Raw genomic sequence first — 25688 nt, 5'->3', positions numbered from 1 at the left:
ATGGAGGCCTTCTATCCGCAGCTCACTCCCCAAGAGCTGCAGCGACAGATGTCGCAACAGTCTCAGCAACGCCAGATGCAGGGCCAAGGCCAAGGAGGCGGCCACGGCTACCATCAAATGAACCAAGGTCATGGCATGTCAATGACTGGCGGCAACGGCGACTCGCTCGACGACATCATCAACAGTAACAACCATGAACTGCAACGGCGCCGCAGCATACACCAACCATACATGCCCTCAAACCAGAACAACCACAACGCCGGCGCCGACAGGAGGATGTCCATGATGGAATTCGGCGCTGATGATAACCAGATGCTCAACTATCCCTTCCAAAACCCGGCCATGAACGGCGAATTCTCTAATATGGCCGGCCAAATGGGCAACGGCATGAATAGCGGCATGGACGGCAGCATGACGAATAACGGAGCGATGGGCAACAGTGTTCCCGGCAACATCTCCATACCTGGAGGCATGGAGGCGTACGCTACCCAAGACGGACTGCAGATGTCGCCGACAAATGCATTCACCACCTTTTCTCCCGATATGATGAGTTCAATGATGCCTCCGGCGTACGCCAACATGGGTATGCCGACTACGTCAAGTATGAATATGTACGGCCAAACATCCATGGTCAACGCTTTCCCGAGCCCTTTAAACACCACCGCCAACGACATGACCATGGATCTGGGGGCCGACGAAACACCCGGAACAGCACCACAGTCTGCCCTTGACACGCCATTAGATATCGACAACGCCGATAACGAGGCTTTGAGTATGGGTCAGCAATACCAAACACCGGCAGAGAAATCGAATAGACCGATTGCCCAAGTGCCTAAATTCGGCTCTGTGTCAAGCGGTCCTCAGACGACTCCGTCAACATTATCCCGCGAGGTGTCAACCAACTCTGGTCAGACTTCTTCACAGTCCCCCCATAATCAATCATCGTCCATGGCAACGAGCCAGACACCAGCTTCTGCTGCACCTGCCGCAACCGCAGAGACCACTCCCGCCATGGGACCTCAAACGCCCCGTGCAGAGTCCAAGGAGAAGAATGTCTACTCAAAGAGCGGCTTCGACATGATGCGGGCGTTATGGTATGTTGCTACAAGAAAGGATCCCGAGATTCATCTCGGCGCCGTGGACATGTCCTGCGCATTCGTGGTCTGCGATGTCTCACTGAACGACTGCCCGATTATCTACGTTTCCGATAACTTCCAGAACTTGACGGGTTACAGCCGTCATGAAATTGTCGGCCAAAATTGTCGATTCCTGCAAGCTCCCGACGCCAAGGTCGAAGCTGGCTCGAAGCGTGAATTCGTGGACGACGCGTCAGTCTACAACCTCAAAAAGAAGATTGCAGAAGGCCGCGAGGTCCAGCAAAGTTTGATCAATTATCGCAAGGGCGGAAAGCCTTTCCTGAATCTGCTGACAATGATTCCGATCCCGTGGGACGACCCCAACGAGGTGCGGTTCTTTGTTGGCTTTCAAATCGATCTCGTCGAATGCCCAGATGCCATCTCTCAGGGCCAAGACGCAGGAGGTGTCAAGGTCAACTACAAACATAGCGATATTGGCCAGTACATTTGGACACCCCCCAATCAAAATACCGTCGAGGCCGAAAATGGACAGACGCTGGGTGTCGACGACGTGTCTACCCTGCTACAGCAATTCAACCCCAAGGGTGTGGTGTCTGACTGGCACAAGCAGTCTTGGGATAAGATGCTTCTCGAAAACACCGACGATGTTGTCCACGTTCTTTCACTCAAAGGGCTGTTCCTCTACTTGTCACCTTCTTGCAAGAGGGTCTTGGAGTACGACGCGACAGAGCTGGTAGGCAACTCCCTTTCGACCGTATGCCACCCGTCCGATATTGTGCCCGTTACCCGTGAACTCAAAGACGCCACGGCGGGCAATTCGGTCAACATTGTCTTCCGCATAAGGCGGAAGCAAAGTGGCTACACATGGTTCGAAAGCCACGGCTCATTATTCTTCGAGCACGGAAAAGGTAGAAAATGTATCATTCTGGTAGGGAGAAAACGACCGGTCTTCGCATTGAGCCGGCGAGACCTTGAGGCAAACGGAGGCATCGGCGACAGCGAATTATGGACCAAGATCTCGGTGTCCGGCATGTTCCTCTTCGTGTCTTCTAATATTCGGTCTTTGCTCGACTTGCAGCCAGACACCCTGATAGGTACCAGCATGCAGGAGCTCATGCGTAGAGAGAGTCGTGCCGAATTTGGCCGAGCGATCGAAAAGGCAAGGAGAGGCAAAATAGTGACATGCAAACACGAGGTTCACAACAGGAGAGGACAGGTACTTCAGGCACAAACCATTTTGTATCCTGGAGATGCCTCGGATGGTCAGAAGCCCACGTTCTTATTGGCGCAGACCAAACTTCTCAAGGCGTCGTCGAGGAGCATCGCACCGGCGGCCACACCCCCGGGAAGCGTCAAATCGACCTCACAGGTCAACCAAAACATGCAACTCACAACACAGAGCACCGATCTCGTAAAGGCCGGGCCGATTTCACTACCGGGTGGGCAAGCGATGCCAGGCTCGCAGGATGCTGCCCTAGCCTCGGACGACAACATTTTCGACGAGCTGCGAACGACAAAGTGCTCCAGTTGGCAATTCGAGCTCCGCCAGATGGAGAAGGTCAATAGGATTCTTGCTGAAGAGCTGGGCGGCCTATTATCGAATAAGAAGAAGAGAAAGAGGAGAAAGGGAGTTGGCAATGTCGTCCGCGACTGCGCCAACTGCCATACGCGCAATACGCCCGAATGGCGACGAGGTCCTAGTGGTCAAAGAGACCTCTGCAACAGCTGCGGTTTACGCTGGGCAAAGCAGGTGAGAAGCGCCGAGCCCTCTGTAGTAAGCCGAGTGGAGGACGACGATGTTAATCAGGATTAGGTTGGACGGGTTTCACCGCGCAATTCGTCTCGAGGAGGCGCAAACACCAACGCAGACGCACTCAGTAAGAAGTCGAACTCGCCCATACACTCCTCTCAGCTCCAAAACGAAGTCAAGGCCAGCAACAGCACGCCAGCAAGACCCAGCGACAGCTCAGGGAACGGCACACCTGCCACGTCTGTTTCTGTCTCTAAAAGTCACCAAGGCATGCCTCCTCCAAGTCAACCTCTTCTCGAAGGCGGCAGTGGCGGCGGAATGACATCCATACGGGAATAACCAGAGAGCGACAATGATCACTCACGCATCTATCTATTTTACTAAGAACCCACATACTATCGGTCCAAGCGCACGCCCTTTCTGTTGAGATACCATTATACTTTCGTTTCCCAAGGTCTTGTGGCAATGGCCTGGTAATACCTACTGCCTAGATGCGGCGCCAACAAGGATGGTTGATATCACCCCGGCGATTTTTTTTCTTGAACATTTCTAGGAACTTTGACATTTTCTCTACGTAAGGTACACGAGGCGTCATGGACTGGGGGTCAGAACGCAAATCTAGTTTGTTCGGGTGATATATCAGTCACTCGCTGTTACGGCCGGAACTGACCAGCTTGCGATACCACACCAACATCATTATGGGTAGATTGGCATCATAAGTTTCTACTTGCTTCTTGGAGGTGGGAAAGGACAGCAAAAGAAAAGCAGCCCTTCCTGTACCCCAGTGGTTGGTTATCTGGTCTGGGATCTTTCTATATAGGAGGTGCTAGCCAAGGATGATTTTTTGCGGAGCGGAATGGGCTTAGAAAAGAAGCGATCAAGCATTTATGAAAGGCCGGATTGGTTGGAAGCGGTGTTTTTTTTCTTCTTCGTCTTTTGTCTGTATTCGTTCGCACTTTCCCTCCTACGTATGGAGTACTTGTCGGGATAAACCCGCTTGATATCATAGGCGCTGGTGGGCTTGGGGAATGGTGGGTGATTGAGGCAGATGAGAGACGGGTGAGGGATGCGAATCATCGGCCTTCGGCCTTGGTGTTAGCCATTTTATATGAAACGGAATGTAGCTGAATGAGACATACCCCATGGATTTTGTTTGTATGAAGACTTTTGTTTGTCTGTTGTGGATGTGATGGCTGTGAACGTCCGGAGTGAGTATTCGTACAACGGTATCAGCGACGTTATCTCGATCTCCAACTTGATTCACTGCTATGATGTATTCTGCCCACCTATTCAAGGCGATGACGGTACCCAAGATTTGCTGTGGGTACTTGACTATGTCAGGGCAAGTCTGATGTCTTTCCCCTCGGCCGCGTTTAGACCTCAAAACGTAAAGTACGTGATGGCATGTCGTTTAACTTGCACCAACTAATCCGGATTATATGGAAACATGGAAACGATCATATTGTTTGACCCGATTCATTACCAGTCAAGGAGGGTCACTCATGAAGAGGTCACAGAGCGGATAGCCGGGGCGTTCGGTTTGTATCGTGTTCTGACTTGCGATACTGCTTATACACTGAGAGATTAATGGACTTGTATCCAATCTGCTCCCTGGATGCCACGCCAGTGTACTGAGACGGACGTGGAGAGAGTAGCTGGATATAGAATCAACCAAGTAGGCCGACGAGATTCATAGACTTGAGCAGACTGAAGAAAAAGGAACGCAAGACAGGGAAATCCAAAAACACAAGTCCAAAACAACATTAAACACCCAAAGCAAAACCTTCAACACAATCACAAATCTAATCAAACGGCACCCTTCCCCTCGACCCCCTCCTCTACGCCTCCATCCCCTCCACCCCTCCCACCACGCTCCCTCTCCCAAAATCTCTCCATCCCGCGATCCCTCCCCTTGATCAACCCCCTCACATCAAACGGATCAAGAACAGTCACCCAAAACGCCCTCGGATCCTTCCAACCGGGACCCTCCACCTCGGTCACCCCGTCCGGGGCAAGGTACACCGTATACCGCTCGGGCAAATACCGCCTCGGATGCCGGACGTTGAACATGCAGACGTTGGCGAGCATCAGGCTCGCCTCGAAGACGTAAAAGAACCACTCGTAGCGTATGGCGGGGGGTATATCGCCCTCCTTCGTCTGCGCGTCGAACCGGACTTGAGCGAGGCTGAAGTATTCTACGACCCGAAACAACGTCCTCGCGGAGATCAACCCGACGCTGACGTACAGCGTCACCATCGGGCCCGTTACGCCGCGTACAGACGCTACGCCGGCGGCAGCGCACCGCCGGTGGAAGACGATGGCGAGAGCCACAAAGGAGGCGAGGACGAAGATTTGGAGGAGCAAGCTTGTCTTGATGAGTGCGTGGCCTGTTTCTAGTTCGCGCTGGGTGAGGGACTGGTTTGCAGAGTAGGACGCGCCCCACCCGTTCAAGGCCTCGACGATGCTGGAGAAGAAGGCAAAGGTTGTGAGGACGCGGCCTGGGTGGAGGGGGGAGGCGTAGGGGGCGTAGTAGAGGACGCGGCCTAGGATGTTGTAGTTTGCTAATTCGAGGAGGGGTCTTTGGAAAAAGGGTGAGTTGAGGGTTCCTCTCTTTTCGTTTTTTGCTCATTTCGGATATGTGGATTTGAGGAGAACGGTCATTACTCACGGAGCTGCGTAGATGAGGCACACGCTCGCGATGAAGATGTTGAGGTCGTCGTAGTGCCACGCGCCGTAGGTGCGGACGGCGAAGCCGGCTGTGAAGAGGAGGCAGCAGAAGGAGAAGAGGGCGGTGACTTTGAAGAACTTGTAGTGACTAGATTATCAAATCGTCTCTGAAATCAGAAAAGTCACTCTTCCCTGAGGTGGCTATCTGGCTGGCTGGCTTGGTCCTTTGCTTCCAAAGTCTTACCAGGAGAATGGTTGAGATGAATAGACTTACTAGCTTTGCCAAAAGTGTAGTATACCAGAGGCAGCAAATGCTACGGCGAAGAAGGTGGGTGCTGCCTTATTTGGGGCGTAGAAGTAGTAGCTTCCATCAACTTTTAGATTTCTTGTAAGTAAAGGGGTCTGCTTAGGGGGGGCTATCCATTCTTACCATATTTGCCGTCCTCCATGTTTGTTCCAATCTTCCCTGAGCTTGGCCAGTTTCTAGGATTTTCGTGCTTGCAGTCACCATAGATTCAGTTTGAAGTAATCTCCGGGAAGCTGCAAAATATCATAGCTTTCTTCAGAAATGCGGCTGCAATTCATAGTTCTCGAGGGATAAGCTGGTGAAGAGAACTTCCGTTCCACGTTCATTTATATACATTTACGAACATCAGGCACCATACGCACATTATTCAAAAACGCCCTTTCAATCCATCAACAGAAAACATGCACTTTTCACATTCGGTAATCTTCCAATTGTCCACTACTCATGCATCGAAATCGTAACCCGACGAATACGCTCGCCAAGCCCCCCCCCCCTCGAGATCAGCCTCACGAGGCGTTGCCATCAACCAATCGCATCCATCCCTCGAATACGACGCGCGCAGAAAGATGACCCGACTGACAACATCTCAATACTTCACAGAGAGCCTAAGCTTCGCGAAGAATCGCAGTTTGGGTCATTGATTCGACGACGGGGAATGTTTCTTGTCTCCATTTCGGGCGATATTCAAATCAGCCCACGAGAGACAGCCCAACGGTGAACGTCAAATACATACCGGCATGTAGGCAGGCTCTTGTTAGCTGTCATCCCGTCGTTTATCTCGTGTGTTTGATCTCCATTGGGTACCCTTGGCTTTTCCCAGTCACCCGGTGCAGTCTGGTCAATAATCCGGAAGACGTACCCGACGCTGTCGAGTCGACGGTGACTGGAGATTCTTTGGGGACGCCATGAGCATTGCGGCATGCAGCGGTCTGCAAAGATGACCCGATGAGACTTCCCAAGCCTCTTCAGTACATTCTTTCCTTATAGGGTGACGTTTCGAGGACCAAGTGTGGCTGCTTACACTTATTGGCAATGCACGCAGGGCACTATAACAAGCTCTTGAAATCGTGAAATGAATTCATCCCTGAATAGTACCTGGCAAGGCCAGCATACTGGACTAAATGCCTCGTAATGCCAATAAAAAAGGGCAGCAAAATCCTTCAAGTGCCCTTATCCCCTTCCCACCGTTCCCAAAAGTGTTTATACATCATAGAAAGAACAGAACCCAACATGTGATGCCACACATTGTCGGGATATCTGCACCCGCGAAACCTCTGCAGATCCAAGGCCCGTTCCGTGCAGCTTTGCTTCCTTGACTCTCTCGAAAAAGAAAACGCCCAAAAAGGTTTCCATCCTAGATGCAGTTCCTGGCGATCAAAACATACAGTGGTCATACATGAAATCATTACAGACTGATGCCTCCTAGGGGCCCGTCAGTCAACCTCCCACCCGCGACCCGTTCCGTTCGCGTTGTTGGTGGCTTCATCATTCTCGCCGTCGTCGGTACCAACCACGCTATTCGCACGCGATGACTCGACTTGACTGAGATAGTAATCGTCGTTCTCGCCCCAGCTATCGTACTCGTCGTCAGAATAGTCCCACTGTACGGGAATCGTCTCGCCGCCCTCGCCGAACCCGAACATCATACCGCGCCATTGTCCGGCGGCGATCTTAGCAGCCACCTGAAGCATCAGGGCGATGAGATGACTCGGCGGACCCAAGAGAACCTCGCAGGTCTTGGACACGATGGCCATGGGGAGTCTGCGGACGAGTTCCAGGCGGCTTCTCAGGGGGTGGTACCTGGCCTGGGTGCTTGTGGGCGCAAAAAGGTTGGCCGCTGTCGGCAGAGGGGAGAGCGCTCTGCGGCCGACGGAAATGCTGCTGGTGGTTGATCTGTGTCGGATGTACGGGCGACGCACGACAGCTGTGGTTGCTGCTTCATCCTCGGAAAGAGCAACCTTGTCAGGCTGCTCAACCACTTCAGAGACCATGTCTGGCGCAGTGGCAGCGCTCTCTAGCGAGCTGTCATCGGTAAGAGACGAAGTGGCATCCCAAGTTCGCCGAGTCTCCGGGGTGACAGTCAGATCGGAAATGTCGCGGTAGTGCCAAGGCTTTTTAGGGATCAAAATGTTATCGTGAGGGTACGGGAACCTCGTCGGAGACACGTCTGAGGCAGGAGACCTGGGGACAGGCGTAATCGGCGACTGAGCGGGCGAGTGCCATGACTTTGAACTGTGGAACGAATCGGTAGAACCGGTGGGCGAAGTCGCTTCATCCAGAATCGGAGTCGATCTCATGGCCGACTTTGACGGTGGCGAGGTGACGAGGGTCAACTGTGGGGGAACCAGAGCTCTGCCGGCTCTGAACCCGCGAAGCTTCTTTCTTCTGCCACCCACAACTCCGCTACCCTCGAGAACTGCCTCTTCGTCGGTCGCAGACTGTGATTCACTGCTTGAACCGTTTCCGCTGGGATTGCCCGTCTCTACTGCTGATTTCTCGCAAACAGCCTGTGGCTCAGCGACAGGTTCGGTGGCCGGCGTAGGCTCAGGTAACGCAGCGGCCATCTTGATCTCGTAGTTCCGGATCACATCATAAATGTTAGTAGGCGTCGGTGTGCTTGCCTCAGCCGACAGAGGTGTCTTGGGCAATGCCTCCACAGTGACCAGCTGTTCCTTGATATCGTTTTGCAGCCGTTGATCAGTCACTGGCGGCTCAACAGTCACCACAGTCTCCACCTGGATGCCTGTCTTGCTTTCCTTTGGCTGGGTCAACGAGTCGTCGATTTTGATAGAAACTTGGGGAACAACAGGGCCCTGGGCGTCCCTTTCGCGATCGGCCGTCTCCGTCGAAGGTACTGTCACAGGTGCTTGTAGTGGGGCGGCATGCAACGCTGGCGAGACCGCGGCGGCAGTCGCCTCCTTGCCAGCGTTGTTTTGTGCCTCAATGCCACTAACATCACCGTACGTAACTTGAAGTCCTGGTGACTTTGCTGATGGCTCCTCGGGGGGAACCATCAGATCTGCTTGACGAGCCTCATCTTCGGGTTCCACTTCCTCGGCAATTGAGTCCTCGAATATGGCTTCTTCATGACTTCCCTTGGGCTCGGTCTTTTCTATCTCGACCACGTCACACGCACAGCCTTCCTGTTCAGCCACCTCTTGAGTCGTATTGTTGCTGTCGATATTGCGGGTTGCCTCCGCCCCGCGCTTCGGAATCTTCAATTCTGTCGCAACGGCAGGTCTCTCGGCCGTGGGAGTAAGCGCGGCATCGTTGGGCTCTGCCGCTTTCGGTATTGCGGCACTTGGATCACGGGATCTTGAGCTTGAATGAAAGTCATTGCTGACAGTGGACAGCCGGCGTTGCTCGCTTCGACCGCGGAGAGAAGATGTTGAAGCTCTCCTGCCAGTGTTGGGCGTCAGAGCTTTTGGAGTCGGTGACACCTCGACTTCGTGAGCTGGGGTCGATAGGACAGGTAGGGCTCGTTTGACCGGGGGTGTCCAAGGCCGCTTTTTCACGGGGGTCTTTGGTTTCTCGGGGAGGATGACTGTAAAGGACCGCTTGAATGGGCATTCCGTCTTTTCGAACTGCAATATTTGATCCCAAACATCCTTCAGTGCCGCAGCCAATTCCTGTTCATCGGCGTTGTTGACAGGAATCTCGATCCTCCAGTAGTTGGGTCTGCGAATTTGTAGAACGAATTTGCTGGAATCTTCGGCTAGAGCCCAGCATTGGCTTTTGGGCAACATTGGCTGCAGAGCAGAGCCGCAATTCAAAAAGGCGACGGATCCTGTACGGTATATTCGGAACGGCCCTGTTGGGATGGCCCCCAATCAGCAATGGCCATGAAAATCTAGATGGACTTGCGCAACTTACCAATGGCAATTGTCCTCTCGAGCTGCGAGTGGGCGGACAAAGAGCCGGGCTCGTCTGAAGGGCCGCGACCTGGACTCCGAGCTCGACCTCTTGAGGCAGCAGCAAATGCTACAATCTTGACATTTGGGTGGTTGTATAGTGTCTCGACAAGGCCACCGGCAGATGTGGACGGTGCCGGGCGTGACATGTGTGTTGGTATCGGGGCAGTTGCGACGCGGCGTGGAGCCGGATAGGCGGGGCGTAGAGATTCCATCGTGGTATCCCTAGGGAAAGGGAGAGTATGGGAGCTCAGCCAGAGGAGAGCAATGTCGTGACGTACGTGCGGGAACTATCAGCTGACGGGCGAGTGCTACGAGTCGGACCTGGGTCATGTCGAAGCTGACACCGAGTACATGACAGGCCTTGGGAGGGGAAAGTTGTCGTCGGAGGTGACGTTCGTGTGCGTTGTAGATTTCTGTCGCGTTGTTTAGCGCGCCGGCCTTGGTCGAGAGGATAGGGCGGTGCAAATCGGAAGCGGAAGACTGATATGATGACCGTAGCAAGGGGGTATTTTTTGAGGGATCCGAGAAACGGGCAGACAAACGGGTCCAATGCAGCGGCGCGGAAGGACGTGGACCCCCTTTTGAGCCGAACGAGAATCGGCAACCTAGGAAATAAAATGTCTTGCTCCGGTCTCAGTACCCTTCAGATGAAGAAGAAACACTTGTGCCACCACACGATAGGTAGCGAATGGAAGGGAAGAAGAAGAGGATGGGTGTGTAGAGTATCCCCGGAGAAGCGAATGAGGAGAGGAGGAGCAGGAGGAGGGATCGGAAGGCGGAGGGAAGTAAGAGGAAGGGAAAAAAAGGTTTTTGATAATTGAGATTGAGGCAGGGCGACAGGGAAGGGGGGGGGGAAGCCGCGGCGGACGTGGGTGATGGATGGATGGACAAAAAGATGAAGCTTGGACGAATTTGGGATTTGCTCATGGTTCGACCAGGGGTTAACGATGTCACGGCTTCTTGGGGACTCGTTCGAGGCTTTGGAGGAAACACGCGCCAGACTGGGGGGTTCTGACGCTGCCGGTTTCCTGAACCATCGCGTCGCCGTTTGATAGCGATGGGCCCCCCGCGCCCCGCACCCACCGTCCTTAACCACTCGACCCTGTGGCCGTACGATGAGACTTTCTCTCTCCCTTTCTACCGGATCATTCCTTGCCTGACGTACCTCATCATCTCACTTTACCTCATTCGAGTTGGATGATGCTCAAACACACTGGCAGACTCATACTCCGTACATAGTAGAGTGATGCTGAACATGCATTGCCACCTGGTAATTATAGGAGAGACCCTCAATTCCAGTATTGCGGGAATTTGAGACAAAACGAACTCTCTCACTCACTCAAGCATATCCTGATTGGCTTTCACATGCCTCTCTCTTTCTCTTACTCACTCGCCCCCTCACTCACTGTCTCTCATACCTGATATGAGTCGGTTATGCCAGATTCTCATCACCCATCTTGTTGTGATGAACTTCGCTTTGATCTCTTCCTTGGCCCCTTCTCCTGATGCACGGAGACCATCTATATAGATCTGGAGAACAAGCTAGGATGACTAGGCTCACTGAAGCGCGCGCCCTCGTGATGTGCCCGGTCCCATCTGGAGCTAACCTGGAGATTGCACGTCGTAGTCGCTTCGCGAATAAGGTGCCGCGTCCGCAGTCCATTGGGGGGTCACACCGGGGACAGCCGACGTATCCCGGCCAAAATGCACCCTTAACTTTTTTCCATGACTATCCGTACGTACTCCGTACTGCGTATGAGTATGGGGATCGATATGGGGAGCCCAGGCGTTGTAATGTTCGCTTAGAAGAAAACGGCAAAGATGAGACGGGGCAACCTCAACATAAAATCCAGTGGAAACCTGGCATTTTCAGCAGTGGTCATATTTGATTACGGATACCCTTTCAGCTCCGCTCTTGCAACCCTCGCCTTTGAAAATTGAGGCTTAGAGAGCTCGTGTTGCCTCGTCATTCCGGCCGTCACCGCATTCTCAACCAGAAACTAGCTTCCGAGGTTTCCAAAAAGGCTTCGAGAGCCTCGGGTCCCCCATGACAACAGCCGCCTTATTCAATTACAGATATATCACCTGGGTTTATGCCTACCCTGAAGAGCCTCAGCATGCCTGGGGGGTTAACAATTCAGGGACCTACTATTGGTCCATTGAAAGCTCTGAGCTTCGAGCTTCGAGCTTTGAGCAATGCATGCAGGGGTTCCAGCTCTTAGCCCAGGGACGCGTTCTGGGATGCAAGTTCGACGCGTGCGCAATGCAGCCGCAGCCGCAGCAACTCGACATGAACCGGTGCCACATCTCTCAATGTCTATGTAGGTAATCCACTTGCACCCGATCATCGAAGCTGACTGGTTCAGCGCTGATGCATCGCAATGCAGCTCGCCCTCATACAAGCGAATGATTTTGCCTCTGAGGCGCCTCAATTGTACAGTTTGGTTCAGTGTCTGAAGTACCTGCCATGCTAGGCACCTTACTGTAGGGTAAGGTCCCTAGGTACTTGAAGCTCCTGGACACTTGTGCCTTGCTCTTATCTCTGATATCGATAAGATAAGGCCTGCGAGGGCTTCCCGCACTCGGTGAAGCTCGGACCATCCGACCTTCCGGATGTACCGGTTGCAGCGTTAGGTTGTTAGGCGCTACCTAGGTCTCTCAGCCACTCGCCCCCGGTATGGGTGTCGTCATCGTCTTCCCGCCACACTCAGCTCCAGCTCCCAGCAAGTTTAGCTCCCGGCCAAGCACCCAGCCCTGCGCTGACCTGGTCGCAACAGCTCGCGTGCCCCTCCAAGACCCTCGACATTTCGAACCTCAACACCCAGCAACGTTCGTAGTGATCGGCATCGTCACTTCCACAACCTCGAGAAACCATGGCGACCTCCGAAAAGGGCCAAAGGCGCGACAAGCTTGAAGGCCAGATCGACAAGCAGCTCGACAAGCTTCCCATTGACAAGGAGAGGCTCAAGCGGGAGTTCGACCTCTCCCACTTCGACCTGAACCAAATCCTGCGGGGCATCCAGTTGACGCTGGTTGGAGGTCAGTTGATGGAACCATGCCCATAGCATCCAGACTCCAGTTCCTTTGCATTTCATTGACACAGCTCAAAATGCTAACTTCCAACAAGCTCAACGAGCCCTTCAAAATCCTGCCTTGTTCACTTCAGACCACTACCGACAAGCCGGCATTGCCGTCTTGAGTGGCCTTGCCATCCGTCTCGTCATCTCCATTCCCGTATGTCTACCTTAAACCCCTGCGCCAGGAGCACGAAAAACCGCCGAGATACTCCTATTTTCCTCATAGCAATTATTGACACAGCGCGAAAGATCATTGGCGTCAGAGTCTTTCTCTGGATTCTCTCATTCTTCTTGAGCCTGGACCATGTCACCTGGGATGACCAGCTTGTTGGTGGCCTCAACTTCATCGAGGAATATGTTTTGCAGGTCCCGTTCTTCCTCATGGCGCTGATGCGCTACGTCACCCCAACGCTCGACAACATGCAAGTCCGCATCTTACCCCCCAGCCCTTGGGTCTTTTGCTAACGTGGAGGCAGGTTCATGGACTCGCTGAATTGGGTTGACAAGACGTACGTCCAGAAACACAAGCATGAGGACCCGACCAAGCTTCGAGACATGTACTATCCCAACCTCAAGATGTACAAGGTCAGCGACGGCAGCACCCACACGACTAGCACGGCCGAAGCCATCAGCATGTTCCTGTACCGCTTCGCTCGAAAGGGTGCCATCTCCCTTGCCGTATTCGCCCTGTCGTACCTACCCATCGTCGGTAGATTCGTACTGCCCGCAGCCAGTTTCTACACATTCAATAATGCCGTTGGATTGGGGCCTGCGTCTGTCATCTTTGGAACAGGTATCTTCTTGCCCAAGCGGTACATTGTCATCTTCCTGCAGAGTTACTTTGCGTCGAGGAGTTTGATGAGAGAGCTTCTAGAGCCGTACTTCTCTCGCGTGCACTTTACCAAGGAGCAGAAGAGGAACTGGTTCCGGAACCGTGAGGGATTGTTGTTCGGCTTCGCCATCGGGTTTTACACACTGATCAAGATCCCGCTCGTTGGTGTCTTGATCTACGGTATTGCAGAGGCCTCAACGGCGTACTTGATTACCAAGATTACCGACCCTCCCCCGCCTCCCGCCGAGAAGGCTGCTTTCGCCGCGAGCCAACAGGAGTGGACGAACAAGCACGAATTCCTCAACCTCTCCCTTGGCGATATTGATGCCATTCACCTCAAGTCGCGGCCGGCCAACCCGACAGGTGATGCTCAAAAGCACGAGTAGGAAAATGACAAGGGAACGGCGAGGGTGTCTGTTCGTCTGTCGCTTTTCGGGGTTCGCCATCCGTAGGCTTAACTCAATCGCGTGAATCCAGACATGCCGGGATAGGGTGACATTCTGTGGACATTTGCAACGTTCTTTTCTGCAACAGTACGGGTGAAGGGGACCGACAAGGCGTGAACGACAGATGCCGAGATAGCCAACCCCCGGATTCCAATCAATTACGTTTTATGATAGGAGCCGTCATGCGACATGAGATCACCATGCTCTCTTATCGATTGGTTTTTGGAGAGTGGCCGACGGGCGGAGCCAATGCGGGGGTTGCCAGGCACAAGCCTCTTACGGTATCGGGCAAAAGCTCTTATCAGCCCGCACCCAGCTCCGCACTTGCAACTCCCCAGTAGCCACCACCACTCCCATCTCATAGAGGGCAGTTGGGGATAATCCCATACTCGGGATAGATAGCCAGTCGAGGCAGGAGAGAAAGGCGTCTCATTCGCCGGGTGAGATAGTTCCGAGGAGGTCAGGGCGGGGTAGTTTGGAGACGTTGGCTTGGATACGTGTATATCTACCACACTAGGAAGCAGAGCGACCTGTCCTGGCACTCAATCTCATAACGACAAGTGAACATCTCATCTCATCTCGGCCCATTGTCTTGGAATCGCTTGACTGACACATCTAACCTTGCCTTCAACTATTTCACCATGGGCAAGACTGGTATCCGTACGGCCAATAAGGTCAGCTTTGATAAGCCGGCTTCTGAGCAACCTGGCTTGCATGTAAGTGCTCAAGTGCCGCTGATGTACGCTTCGAGCGTCAAGTTTGTTGACATCAACACCAGAACAGGTGGCATCCAGATAGTGAGTGCTTTAACTGGAAAGAGTCCAAGTCTCAATACCCTCTAATCAACCTCCTCCCAAAGTCCCCTTCTCCGGCACCATCAAGAATGGCGAGACAGTCAAGATTGAATGCGTAGACTGGTAAATGACCTTTCTTTCTTTCAACTGGCGTCTGTTAGTGTCCCACAGACTTACGCAAAAGACAGGACCGGTGGCCAGATTGGCAACAACGACTCGGCGGACGACATGCTCAACGTTGACCTGACCAAGATCCACTACCTCAGTGGTCCGTTTGAGGTCGAGGACGCTCAGCCGGGTGACCTGCTGCTGGTGGAGATCATGGACGTCCAGCCGTTTGAGGACCAGCCTTGGGGTTTTACGGGTGTGTTTGATAAGAATAACGGTGGTGGGTTTTTGGATGAGATGTATCCTACCGCGTAAGTTACTCATACTCACGAGCACCGACAACACTATTGTACATGTTGGGAGTCATCCTCATAATCAGCCTCATCCCTCCTGTCAAAACGCCAAGAAGGAATGCGAAGCTAACACACCACCGCGTGAAAAAGGGCAAAAGCAATCTGGGACTTTGAAGGAATCTACTGCTCTTCCAGACACATCCCCGGCGTGAAATTCGCGGGGCTCATCCACCCGGGCATCCTGGGGTGCGCCCCGTCCGCCGAGGTCCTCGACACCTGGAACGCGCGCGAGGGCGAGCTCATCGCGGCCAACAAGCTCGACCGCGACGTCGCGAAGCCGCCGGAGCCGATCAACGTGCACGCCGGCGCGGCGGACGCGGAGCTCAAGGAGAAGGTTGGGAAGGAGGGTGCCAGGACGATTCCTGGGCGGCCTGAGCATGGCGGGAACTGCGAGTGAGTTTTGAGCATTCTTCTCTTTCCTTTTTCCTACCCTTCAGGAGATTGTGATGAGGAGACTCGGGGGTGATGGGGGACAAGAGTTACTGACTTTGAGGGGAATAGTATCAAGAATCTGAGCAGAGGAAGCAAAGTCTACCTCCCCGTCCACGTCCCCGGCGCCAAGTTCAGCGTTGGCGACCTACACTTCTCCCGTAAGTTTTCAAACTACGCCGACTCTTTTCCTCTCTCGACTGGCAGAGGCCGTGTCCCCCATCATGAAAGTAGTCGAACTGACCTTGTCCAAGAGGGCGACGGAGAAATCTCCTTTTGCGGCGCCATCGAGATGGCGGGCGTCATCACGATAAACTTCAAAGTCATCAAGAACGGCGTCGCCGACCTGGACCTCAAGTCGCCCATCTACATCCCCGGCCCCGTCGAGCCGCAGTTCGGTCCTGGGCGGCACATCTACTTTGAAGGGTTCTCGGTCGACCAGCACGGGAAGCAGCATTACATGGATGTTACTGTGGCCTATCGCCAGACGTGTCTTCGTACGTTTCCTCCTCTTTCTTTCTTCTCTCCTTTTTCTTCCTCTAAGTAGCATTTTAACCCACTGCTTCCTTGAATGTTGTGAATGGAAGACATTGATCGTTGTGTGTTTGCTAACGCAAACAACAAGGCGTCATCGAATACCTCCGCCGCTTCGGCTACAGCGACTACCAGGTCTACCTCCTCATGTCGTGCGCGCCCATCCAGGGCCACGTCGCGGGCATCGTGGACATACCCAACGCGTGCACGACTATTGGCCTGCCGATGGACATTTTTGACTTTGACATCTCGCCGGGCGCGGGTAAAGTCGAGAAGCGGGACTTGGGCAGTTGTGCTTTCGCGACGGGTGTGAAGGAGGGGACTGTTACCAAGGGCGGGGCGAATAGTCCGCATAGCTATGGTGGTGGATTGACGTATAAGGAGTAAGAGATGAGATTGGGGTTATGGAAGAAGGTTTGAGCGTGAGAGGTGTTGGCTCTTTCCGAATCTGAGCTGGAGATATTGTGTGCTTTTCTTTCCGCTTCCCCTTTACATTTACGTCCTGCTGTCTGTCTCGTTGGGTGATTGAACGAGAGCTGAGACATTGAGTTTGATCGGAGGCGAATGAGGTTGGGCAAGCGTAGTCACGAGTTATTATAGTCGTCAAGTCTTCATGTGAATTTCACTCATGAGATGCCAAAACTCATTATAAAGCCGTGAAATTTCACTGTCCAATGGAAATTCCTCGATTTAAACAAGCCAAACTCCCCAAGTCATCGGTCCTTGTTCCTCATATAATCGTGCCCGACAACTCCGCCCCGCCATGCATATATCAATAGGCCATCTGTCTAAATTCATCAAAAATCCGGAATTTCCGTCATGGCAGTGTGTCCCGTCGCGCCCGTGTGAATCCTGGCCTCGGCCGTACCGCTGCCCAACCACTCGCAGCCAGGAGTGTCGCACTTGCGCAGCGCATTATCGCCAAAGGCACCACCAGCACCACCAACAGAAGCAACACCACCGGCACCACCCGCCGACGATCCACCAAAAGCACCACCACCACCGCCCGCAGGCTCATCCTTGATCTCGCTGAATCCCATGTGCCCAGTCGCCTTGGCGTGCTTGTTGGCCTCCCTCTGCCCGTTGCCCAGCCAGTCGCACCCGCCCACGGTACACCGCAGCAAGAACTCGGTGGTGTCCGTAAAGTAGTGCATCTCGTGCAACTTACGAATCAGCGCGCGCGTGCGGTCGAGAACCTCGTCGTCGGCAGTGCTCCAGTTGGTCCTATCGAGTTCCGGAGGCAGATCCGAGTGGGAGTAGTGCGGCGGCTCCGAGGGGCTGCAGGCGATGCGGTCGTAGTGGATGCCCGAGTAGACGAGGATACAGCGCGATTCCTTGTTCTCGCCGAAGCGCAGCGGGTTCTGGGATTTGACGTCGAACGCGACGACTTCGAGGTCGAAGAGGTCCGAGAAGATGCCGAGCTCGATGGCGCCGCCCCAGCGCTCTGGGTCCTGGATTGTGCGGATGTACTTCTCAACGGGCATGTCGAGCACGGCTTCGGGGTAGTCGTCTGGGTGCTGGCGGATGTAGTCTGCGACCATTTTGCGGAGCTCTTTGGCTTCCATTTGTTTGCCTGGGATGGCGCCGCCGAAGGCGGTGAAGAGGCAGCTGTTGTCGTCGGGCATCACGCGGAGGACTTGGGTCATGCGTCAGATGGGAAGTAGTTTGGGGATAGGAGTGGGCAGCCAGGTACTCACGTAACGTCGACTCACGCTCCGGCCACGGGATGCTGATGTCCGAAGGGGATGGGTCGGCGTCGGGGTCGAGGCGGGGCTTCTTGGACGCCTCCGGTCCTCGAGCGGCCGGGGCCGCCGGCGGGGGTGTGATTGCGCGATGGTGGGCCGGCTCGATGCTGAAAGACTGGCCGTTGAGGCCGAGGTCTTTGGCGTTGGCGTCCTTGTGCTCGAGAGTCAGGGTCTGGAGGGGCCAGCCGTACTTGAGGGTGAACTCGGCGATGCCCGTCTTGTCCTTGATCTCCTTGAAGAGGTCTCCGACTGTTGCGGTGTCCTCGAGGGAGACGACGCCTGTGCCTCCCGGACCCTTGTATCTGGCTCTCATTGTGTGTGATGTGGATGTGCTTTTGCTGCTAAAGGGGTCTGTGAGATGATGAGTATGCGGGCTAAAGTCAAGATAGCAAGCTGAGATGTCTGATGATGCAATGACACACAGCCTTCAAATTGAGATAGAGTAGCGACTGACGGTAAGGTAGACGATCTTGGCCGGGGACGGATCCGGACGGAGAGCCGATGGTCACCAAGCTCTTGATGGCGGGGTTCGAACGGAGGGGTTTATCTTATCGCAGAGTACCAACGGCGGGTTCTCACTCTGGAGACTCGAGTGCCAAGGAATCTGGACGTGAGACGTAGGTAATAGGGATGCGCGTTGAGTTGGGCCGCTTTGACTCAAGTTTCAATCCTGGTCAGCTTCGTAGAGTCGTCCGGCGTGAGAAACACTGAGGCGAGGTTCCTCGGTGAAGGAGGCGGGAAGGATGCTTCTGCAGCTATGTTGGATCCAAAACGATGGAGTTGGCTTGCAGCGGTGGCACCGCAAGGTTCAGGCAAGGTAGGGTAGAATAACTGTTGCTGAGAGTTCGGATGCACTAGAAGCTTCTCCGCTTATTAAGTAGCTCTAGAAAGCTGCTTTGAACAGGACGTGTGATGTTTGGAAGGTGGGAAGACGTTGGAAATTGAGCCTGAGCGTTCTGACAGCTGGAACGTAAGTTATGTATTTCAACCTAAGCAGTACCTAAGCTGTGCTAGGTCAGACCGAGGCTCTGGACACTCTGGTAGGGCAGCAGCTTTGTCCGACTCGAGAACCCAGAGGATGACGGCGTCCACACCACGGGTCCTGGTGCTGGGATTGGAGGTTTGTGCTTGTCTTTGATTGTTTCCGAGTGGAGAACTACTCCAATAAACGCTGCTGCAGTGACAATGACTTCATGGTTCCACGTTACAGTCGCCCACTTTGTCTTTCCTCCGCCGAGTGCTTATAGAGCTGGCAGACAAGCAGCTTTGTCAACATGTTGAGAGCTGTGAGGAACGTTGATGTAGAGCTCAAAATGGCTGTCTCCGAAACCAAGAGACAGGAATGAAGTATCTATCCTGCAGAAGACTGAGATACGGGATATCATGGTGCCAGGTCAGAGAGGTACTATCATGGAACGAACTCTTAATTCTATCCCCAAGGCTTTGAGGAATGATACTTGGCATAAAAGACTGAATCAACTTACCAATGAGTCTTCCCTTTCCTTCTCTATATCATGATAAAAAAAAAGAAGCTACTCAAAGAGGCGAGAGATTAGGGACAAGAGACGGCACCACCAAGTTCCTCCTCACCCGTTGAAGAGCTAAAGGTACATCTCGAGTTACAAGAAGCCGTTGATCCAAGTCTCGTCCAATTGCCCGCCGCCAATGTTCCAGTTAGCCGAGGTGGAGCCGGGAGAGGCCACGACCGGCCCCGGGCTGGTTCCTTGCTAACATCCCCTCTCAGCACCACTTGTACCCGTAGGACCCCGGCCAGCTCCCGCCTCACTGCTTTCGCAAACCTTCAATTCCTCAGCTCCCCCAAAGAAACGTAGTAACTTGTAAATTCCCACCTTTGCGACGGAAGCCCTCGACCTCCTCTCCTACCCGACCTTGCCAATCAAGAGGGTCTAGTGTCTCGCTTGAATCCTTGTGCCTTCAATTGCCACCAGAGAGAAAAGGATTCCTTTAGCTGCCCTCGTTCTGCGATTCCCCAAAGAGGTTGGACGAAACTATGGCGACGCGCAGCGACGCGCCCGAAGTGCGCGAGTCCATCGAGGCCAAGGTCACAAAAGATGTCGAAATGACCGACGCACCCGACGCCAGCACCGCCGATGCTAAGCAACCCGAACCGACTGTCTCTGCGAAACCGGCTGAATCTGACAAAATGGATATCGACGCTGGCGCTCATGCCGATGCCGATGCGGACGCCGACGCCGACGCCGACGCCGATGGTGAAGCGGATGCAGATGGCGACATTGACGTAGATGCAGACGCAGACGCAGATGCGGATGGTGAGGTTGACGCGGACGCTGATGCAGACGGAGACCCAGATGATGGTGTCGCATCCCCCGTGGAATCCGAGCCTGGCGACCTTTTGGATGTCATCCAAACCATCAGCTCAACCGTGAGCAACTACAAGGATGAAGAGTATGTTCGGATTAGACGCGCCCTTTGCCTGTCTTGCTGCTAATTACTTGTCATTGCAGCGGTGAATGGTGGGCGGCTAGTTTCCAGCGCATCCCGAACAAGCGTCAACTGCCCGATTACTTCGAGATCATCGAGAACCCCATCGCCTTTAGCACCATTCGTGTATGTCCTGCCTATCCGTGGAGCCTTGTTGGCACGACACAAGACTGACCCCAAGCAGCACAAGATCCAAAAAAAGCTGTACACAGATTTTCCCGAGTTTGTTCGCGATCTCGCACAGATTTGTCACAATGCGCAAGTGTACAATCGGCCTTCCTCGGCCATCTTTAAGAGCGCCACCGTCATCCGAGACCTTTTCAAGAAAGAGTTACAGAAACTTGTTGCCAAGGGCACCATCAAGTCTGAAGAGGCTGAGCTTCCCGATCTGGGCGAGCTTCCGCCCGCAGAAGACTCATCGCCAGAGGCCGAATCCGAAGAGGACGAAGGAGAAGAGGAGGAGGAGGAAGAGGAAGAGGAGGAAGACGACGAGTCCGACGATGACGGAAAACGCCGACGAAGCAGGAGGCGTGGCCGGACGTCGCTCACCAAGCGTCAGCTTGAGGAGGCCCGGGAGGAAGACGAACATAAGAAGCGCGGCCGCCCTCCCAAAGTCTTGACGCCGCTCGAGGCGCGGATTCACAACGTCATCAAGGGCCTGCGCAAGTTCCAGTCAGACGACGGCGACTTGCTCATTGGTCCCTTTGAGAAGCTGCCTGATAAGCTTGCGAACCCGGACTATTACCAGGTCATCACCAACCCTATTGCGCTCGACAACATTAAGAGGAACGCTAAGAGGAAGAAATACTCGAGTGTCGACGATGCGCTGAAGGATATCGATCTCATGTTCAACAACGCAAAGGAGTACAACGAGGAGGCCAGTGACATTTACGAAGCCGCTGTCGAGCTGCAGAAGCAAGCACGTGAGCTGGTTGCGCAGGAAAAGTCGAGGCCGGACGACGAATTCCGTGACGAGGATGGCAAGCTGCCACTATCGGAAATTCAGCACAACGGTCAAGCATGGCGAGTCGGTACGTTCTGTTTCCGGTCCCTGGGCTATTCGAAGAGGATGAATTGGTGCTAATATCGTGTAGGTGACTGGGTGCATATTCGCAATGTTAACGACATGGCCAAGCCCATTGTCGCGCAAATATTCCGAACTTGGCAAGACCGAGCTGGACAGCGATGGATCAACGCTTGCTGGTACTACCGGCCCGAGCAGACGGTGCACAGGTTCGAGAAGCACTTCTTCGAGAACGAGGTGGCCAAGACGGGCCAGTATCGCGACCACCAGATTGAAGAGGTGCTCGACCGGTGCTTCGTCATGTTCGTTACGCGGTTCAATAAAGGACGGCCGCGTAGTCTGCCGGCGGATAAGGAGGTGTACGTGTGCGAGTCTCGGTACAACGAGGCGACTTGTAAATTCAACAAGATCAAGACGTGGACGAGCTGCGTGCCCGACGAAGTGCGGGAGAAAGACTACGAGATGAAGCTGTTTGATCAGCCGCGGCGGCTCAAGAAGGTACCCAGTCCGATCAAACACCTTCTGCAGGCGGATGCGAAAGAAACGGATGAGCTCCCGAAGCCGACCTGGGGGGCTGCAAACGCACCGCCCATTATTGGTGCCGTGCATCGGCGTCCTAGAGAATCAAACGTGAGTTTGGATGTGATTCATTTGGTTTTCCCTGTTGTTTCCTTCGTTTTGCCTATCAGATTGGTCCTCGACCGGACGGGTGTGTGTCTCTCACAGGAATACGGTATACACACTGGAACACCTGCACGAATACCACACAGCCTTACCGTGCCGCCTCCTGGATGAAGGAGGTGGATGAGAGCATTGCCAACCCTCCAACAGCACCAGCACCAGCACCAGCACCAGCACCACCACACCCTCTCGTCGTCCTTCTCGGTTATGCAGTGCAGACAGATAAAGGGAGGGACGCGTGTGGGATAACAACACCCTGCAGCCCGTATCAGGCGTGCTTTGCAACAGAATTGTGTGCCTTCACCTCTTACTCTCACTCTTGTTCTCATTCTCATCCTCATTCTCACACTCTCCTTTACGTTTGCTCCGCAATTTTCAATCTCACAATCACTTTCACTCTTGCTATCGCGCGTTAGTTTTTTCTGCTTTCACAGCCTACCTTTTGGGCTTCACTTGACCTTGATTTGGTTTTTCGTGACTGACAAAATTGACTTTGGTCGTACAGGAATCTCCTCCACCTGAGCCTACGCCTTCTCCGCCGCCCATGAGCCAAGAGCCTGCGCGACGACCTTCAGTTCTTCAGGCGATGCGTCAGACGCCAAGCGACATGTCGATGGGCAATCCTCCCACGCCTTATGGGCACGGAATGGGAGCTGCGCCTTCGCCATCGCCAGCAATGTATGCTCAGCAGTACACGCCTCAGCATGCTTCAGCATCGCCAGTCGCGGTGAACCACCAAACGCCGGTGCCTCTACCCCAACTCCCTCACCAGGCGTCTCACTCTCCGCAGCAGCCCATCCGCCCCATGTACCAGCAGCAGGGGTTTGCGCCAAGCCCGTTCCAGCACCAGCAGCACCCGCACCAGCAACACCAACAGCACCCACAGCACCATCAGCAGCAACAGCACCATCCCCACCACGCACCACAGCACATGCACCCTCAGCAGCAGCAGCAGCAGCAGCAGCAACAACAACACCACCACCAAGGCCCTCCCCCTCCAGCGCCTCAGTTCCAGCAGCAGCAGCACCACCTACCGCCGCACCAACAGCACCAGCACCATCAGGCCCAAGCGCCGGTCCCACAGCAGCACCACCACCAGCAACAGCACGGCCACCACCAAATGCATCCACAAATGATGCCAGCAAATCCCATGGGCGGCCCGACCTACAACCATCATCAAATGCAGCCTCATCCCGCTGCAGCCCGCACCCCCATGGCCAACACGCCCAATGCCATGCAGCCCGCCAATGCCTACAACCCCCCTAGGCCTCCCGAGGTTTTTACCCTGGCCGAGTCCCTCAACGACCAGATCCCCGAAGAGGTGCGCAGCCAGTACAACAGGGACGAGAACGGCAGAATCTTTTTCTACTCCACACCGCCCATCGCACGCCCCGAACACGGCCTCGCCCCGGACAATGCCAACTCGGGTCACAGCCTCGCCTACCTTGCTAAGAGCAACCCGCAGTGGCTGGCCGAACGCGCCTCCCGCGCAAAGCCCTTTGCTGTCGCCAAGCAGAAGGAGTTGAAGGTCAAGATGGCCCTCGACAAGGTCACCGAGCCCGCCAAGGGCAAGACGGGCGATGAGCTGCGCGACTGGGCCGCCGATTCCCTGGTCCGCTACGTCGAGGCGCACGCCCAAGAGACGTCGCGCATGCGCGAGGAGGGCGATCTGGACGGTCACGATCGCCTCATGAAGGAGCAGCGCGCCGCTCGTCGCAAGAAGACGAGAAAGGAGTTGGAAGAGGAGGAGGAGCAAGCCGACGAGGCGAAGCGTGCCAATTACCTCGAGGACATTTACTTTGTCCACTCCAGTCTGCGCACGCCCAAGCCTTCTCACTGATCCAACGGATTGAGCAACATCAATGTGTATTCTAACCGACATCATCCCTGCTTCTCCGTCCCTTCGATGCAAAGCTACAATCGAAGGCCCTGGATTAAGGTAGGGAGGATTCGATCTCCTGGGTAGAAAGGGAGCGGAGTTTTTTCGGCGGGTCGGACTGCTGTGATACCTATTGGCTTTTTTGGAGTTTTGAGGGGGAAACGAAATGGCTCACTGTATCAAAAAAAGATGATCATCGTCAGGGCATCATGATACGATGTTCATGATGCCTGTTCAAGTACCTAATTTGCACAATTGAGATGAACAGTACCTATTCAGAGCTCCCGTTGTTTTCAGGCGTGTTTACTATCATGGCCCTTGATGAAATTGATATCTACATAGGAACACCCCACAGCGGTCAATGGATGATCTCAGTCTATGAGATGACAACTTGGTGTCTATCTAGGAGTATTGATCCAAGTGCGTTTGCCACGATTCAACCCCCCCCCCCCCCAAAAAAAAAGCCCCCCCAAAAAACTTGAGCTCATACCAATCCATCAGCGATACGCCGAACCACACACACTTTCATGATCTTCATCACCATGCGCCCTCCAACCTCGAGGCCTTTGAAGGGGTGTGAGACATCTTAAGATGAACAAGACAAAGGCTGGACCAGAAGAACCAAGCCCTGTGAGTGGCTGAGGTAGGTAGCTGGCTGTCCCTGTGCCGTCGAGGGAGCGGCCCGGCCGAGTTCCTCCGGCTACCTTGGGTACCTCAGGTCTGGAAACCTTCCATGCTTCTTCTTTGGCAGTTTTTTGCCTCAGGACCCTTGCCCCATAATAAGTACGGTGATGCACCAGTCAGATGCAAGATCCAGTGCAGCGAACCCGACAGGCTCAGAGCTGGACCCGACCAGGGGGCGCTAGCGTAGATCTGATTCGCCCCCCAAGGTCATGTGCCGGGTTGTGTGACTCTACCGCTGAATCTTGAGCAAGGTGTCTTAGCAGTTAGATGTTCTGTTTCTAACGAGATTTCGACGTAGAAAGTCGTCAATTGAACCAAATGAGCGCTATTCGTCTCTGTATAGCTATTTCTACTCAATCGATGCTTTTAAACTCACAAATAATGTGAAATGGAGACTCTACTCATCGATATATGAACCCCAAGTGTTAGTGTATTGAATAAAGTAAACCCGCCAGAACCAGTCCCACCCAACCCCCATCCAACCCGAGCGGACGTTTGTGCCCGTGTACTGCCCACTTTACACTCAGAGCCCAGAGATCGGACCCTTTCCTTTGGGCGAACCGATTCGCGTGGGTGAGGGGCAAATGCAGCGCAGCACGCTAATTGAGCCTCGCTCTGCCCAAAGGCGGCTAGGATTGAATGATTCGCTGACGTTCTCGATTCTTAGTTCCGACTACACCTCTCGCCTCTCCTTACTCTTACTCTTACTCATAACCGCCTTTCGCCTTCTTATTCTCGACTTCACCTCTCTCTCCCAACCCACTCTCTCAACCCGCGAGTATACGTTCAGATTCACCCTCTCAACCCCGAGGAAACCGACATACGCATCCGATCTTATTCGATCTCTCTAATCCTCTCAATCGTCTATCCGGGTGTACCTGATTGAAGCATTCGGATAGTGGCG

General features: G+C 54.0%; 7 protein-coding genes across 7 annotated transcripts; 4 read left to right on the top strand and 3 right to left on the bottom strand.

The window, feature by feature from the left end:
* On the top strand, nt 1–3186 carry BDZ83DRAFT_576246 (GATA zinc finger protein; the record flags this gene model as incomplete). Its single annotated transcript, XM_060504903.1, has 2 exons — nt 1–2847; nt 2911–3186. The coding sequence occupies 2 exons, from the start codon at nt 1–3 to the stop codon at nt 3184–3186; spliced, it is 3123 nt and encodes a 1040-aa protein (XP_060365638.1).
* Nucleotides 3187–4653: 1467 nt separating this feature from the next.
* Nucleotides 4654–6194, bottom strand: BDZ83DRAFT_698176 (RTA1 domain-containing protein; the record flags this gene model as incomplete). The annotated part of the gene is made up of 4 exons (XM_060511392.1): nt 5945–6194; nt 5789–5888; nt 5516–5662; nt 4654–5425 (listed from the first exon to the last, which is right to left on the bottom strand). The coding sequence occupies exons 1-4, from the start codon at nt 5961–5963 to the stop codon at nt 4654–4656; spliced, it is 1038 nt and encodes a 345-aa protein (XP_060365637.1). The 5' UTR covers nt 5964–6194.
* Nucleotides 6195–7254: 1060 nt separating this feature from the next.
* Nucleotides 7255–9947, bottom strand: BDZ83DRAFT_719108 (inheritance of peroxisomes protein 1-domain-containing protein; the record flags this gene model as incomplete). The annotated part of the gene is made up of 2 exons (XM_060512145.1): nt 7255–9632; nt 9695–9947. 2 exons carry the CDS (start codon nt 9945–9947, stop codon nt 7255–7257), a joined length of 2631 nt encoding a protein of 876 aa, XP_060365636.1.
* Nucleotides 9948–12332: 2385 nt separating this feature from the next.
* Nucleotides 12333–14139, top strand: BDZ83DRAFT_300083 (transmembrane protein UsgS). Its single transcript, XM_060502247.1, has 4 exons — nt 12333–12774; nt 12863–12969; nt 13062–13234; nt 13289–14139. Exons 1-4 carry the CDS (start codon nt 12609–12611, stop codon nt 14028–14030), a joined length of 1188 nt encoding a protein of 395 aa, XP_060365635.1. The 5' UTR covers nt 12333–12608; the 3' UTR covers nt 14031–14139.
* A 453-nt stretch (nt 14140–14592) lies between these two features.
* BDZ83DRAFT_300077 (acetamidase/Formamidase) lies at nt 14593–16900 on the top strand. The gene is made up of 8 exons (XM_060502246.1): nt 14593–14806; nt 14869–14887; nt 14950–15007; nt 15073–15303; nt 15436–15738; nt 15847–15935; nt 16029–16271; nt 16400–16900. Exons 1-8 carry the CDS (start codon nt 14732–14734, stop codon nt 16693–16695), a joined length of 1314 nt encoding a protein of 437 aa, XP_060365634.1. The 5' UTR covers nt 14593–14731; the 3' UTR covers nt 16696–16900.
* Nucleotides 16901–17105: 205 nt separating this feature from the next.
* BDZ83DRAFT_576251 (OTU-like cysteine protease) lies at nt 17106–18366 on the bottom strand (the record flags this gene model as incomplete). The annotated part of the gene is made up of 2 exons (XM_060504904.1): nt 17106–17944; nt 18006–18366. The coding sequence occupies 2 exons, from the start codon at nt 18364–18366 to the stop codon at nt 17106–17108; spliced, it is 1200 nt and encodes a 399-aa protein (XP_060365633.1).
* A 1405-nt stretch (nt 18367–19771) lies between these two features.
* On the top strand, nt 19772–24533 carry BDZ83DRAFT_619269 (uncharacterized protein). Its single transcript, XM_060508113.1, has 5 exons — nt 19772–20480; nt 20540–20642; nt 20701–21547; nt 21611–22170; nt 22727–24533. The coding sequence occupies exons 1-5, from the start codon at nt 20065–20067 to the stop codon at nt 24059–24061; spliced, it is 3261 nt and encodes a 1086-aa protein (XP_060365632.1). The 5' UTR covers nt 19772–20064; the 3' UTR covers nt 24062–24533.
* Nucleotides 24534–25688: the final 1155 nt, after the last annotated feature.

The sequence above is a fragment of the Colletotrichum acutatum genome (genome assembly GCF_030867785.1).
Source record: "Colletotrichum acutatum strain CBS 112980 chromosome Unknown BDZ83scaffold_40, whole genome shotgun sequence".
Classification (NCBI taxonomy): domain Eukaryota; kingdom Fungi; phylum Ascomycota; class Sordariomycetes; order Glomerellales; family Glomerellaceae; genus Colletotrichum; species Colletotrichum acutatum.
The sequence above is the reverse complement of the archived record's forward strand: the minus strand, read 5'-3'. Positions and strand labels throughout refer to the sequence as shown.

What these genes read in the sequence shown, in the direction of transcription:
- BDZ83DRAFT_300077 (XM_060502246.1), top strand. Translation starts at nt 14,732, where the DNA reads ATGGGCAAGACTGGTATCCGTACGGCCAATAAGGTCAGCTTTGATAAG. An exon ending in AAGATTGAATGCGTAGACTG is followed by an intron (nt 15,008 to 15,072) that starts GTAAATGACCTT and finishes CGCAAAAGACAG; the next exon opens with GACCGGTGGCCAGATTGGCA. An exon ending in TGGCGACCTACACTTCTCCC is followed by an intron (nt 15,936 to 16,028) that starts GTAAGTTTTCAA and finishes ACCTTGTCCAAG; the next exon opens with AGGGCGACGGAGAAATCTCC.
- BDZ83DRAFT_619269 (XM_060508113.1), top strand. Translation starts at nt 20,065, where the DNA reads ATGGCGACGCGCAGCGACGCGCCCGAAGTGCGCGAGTCCATCGAGGCC. An exon ending in TCGCCTTTAGCACCATTCGT is followed by an intron (nt 20,643 to 20,700) that starts GTATGTCCTGCC and finishes GACCCCAAGCAG; the next exon opens with CACAAGATCCAAAAAAAGCT. An exon ending in GGCGTCCTAGAGAATCAAAC is followed by an intron (nt 22,171 to 22,726) that starts GTGAGTTTGGAT and finishes TTGGTCGTACAG; the next exon opens with GAATCTCCTCCACCTGAGCC.
- BDZ83DRAFT_300083 (XM_060502247.1), top strand. Translation starts at nt 12,609, where the DNA reads ATGGCGACCTCCGAAAAGGGCCAAAGGCGCGACAAGCTTGAAGGCCAG. An exon ending in CCAGTTGACGCTGGTTGGAG is followed by an intron (nt 12,775 to 12,862) that starts GTCAGTTGATGG and finishes ACTTCCAACAAG; the next exon opens with CTCAACGAGCCCTTCAAAAT. An exon ending in ACCCCAACGCTCGACAACAT is followed by an intron (nt 13,235 to 13,288) that starts GCAAGTCCGCAT and finishes ACGTGGAGGCAG; the next exon opens with GTTCATGGACTCGCTGAATT.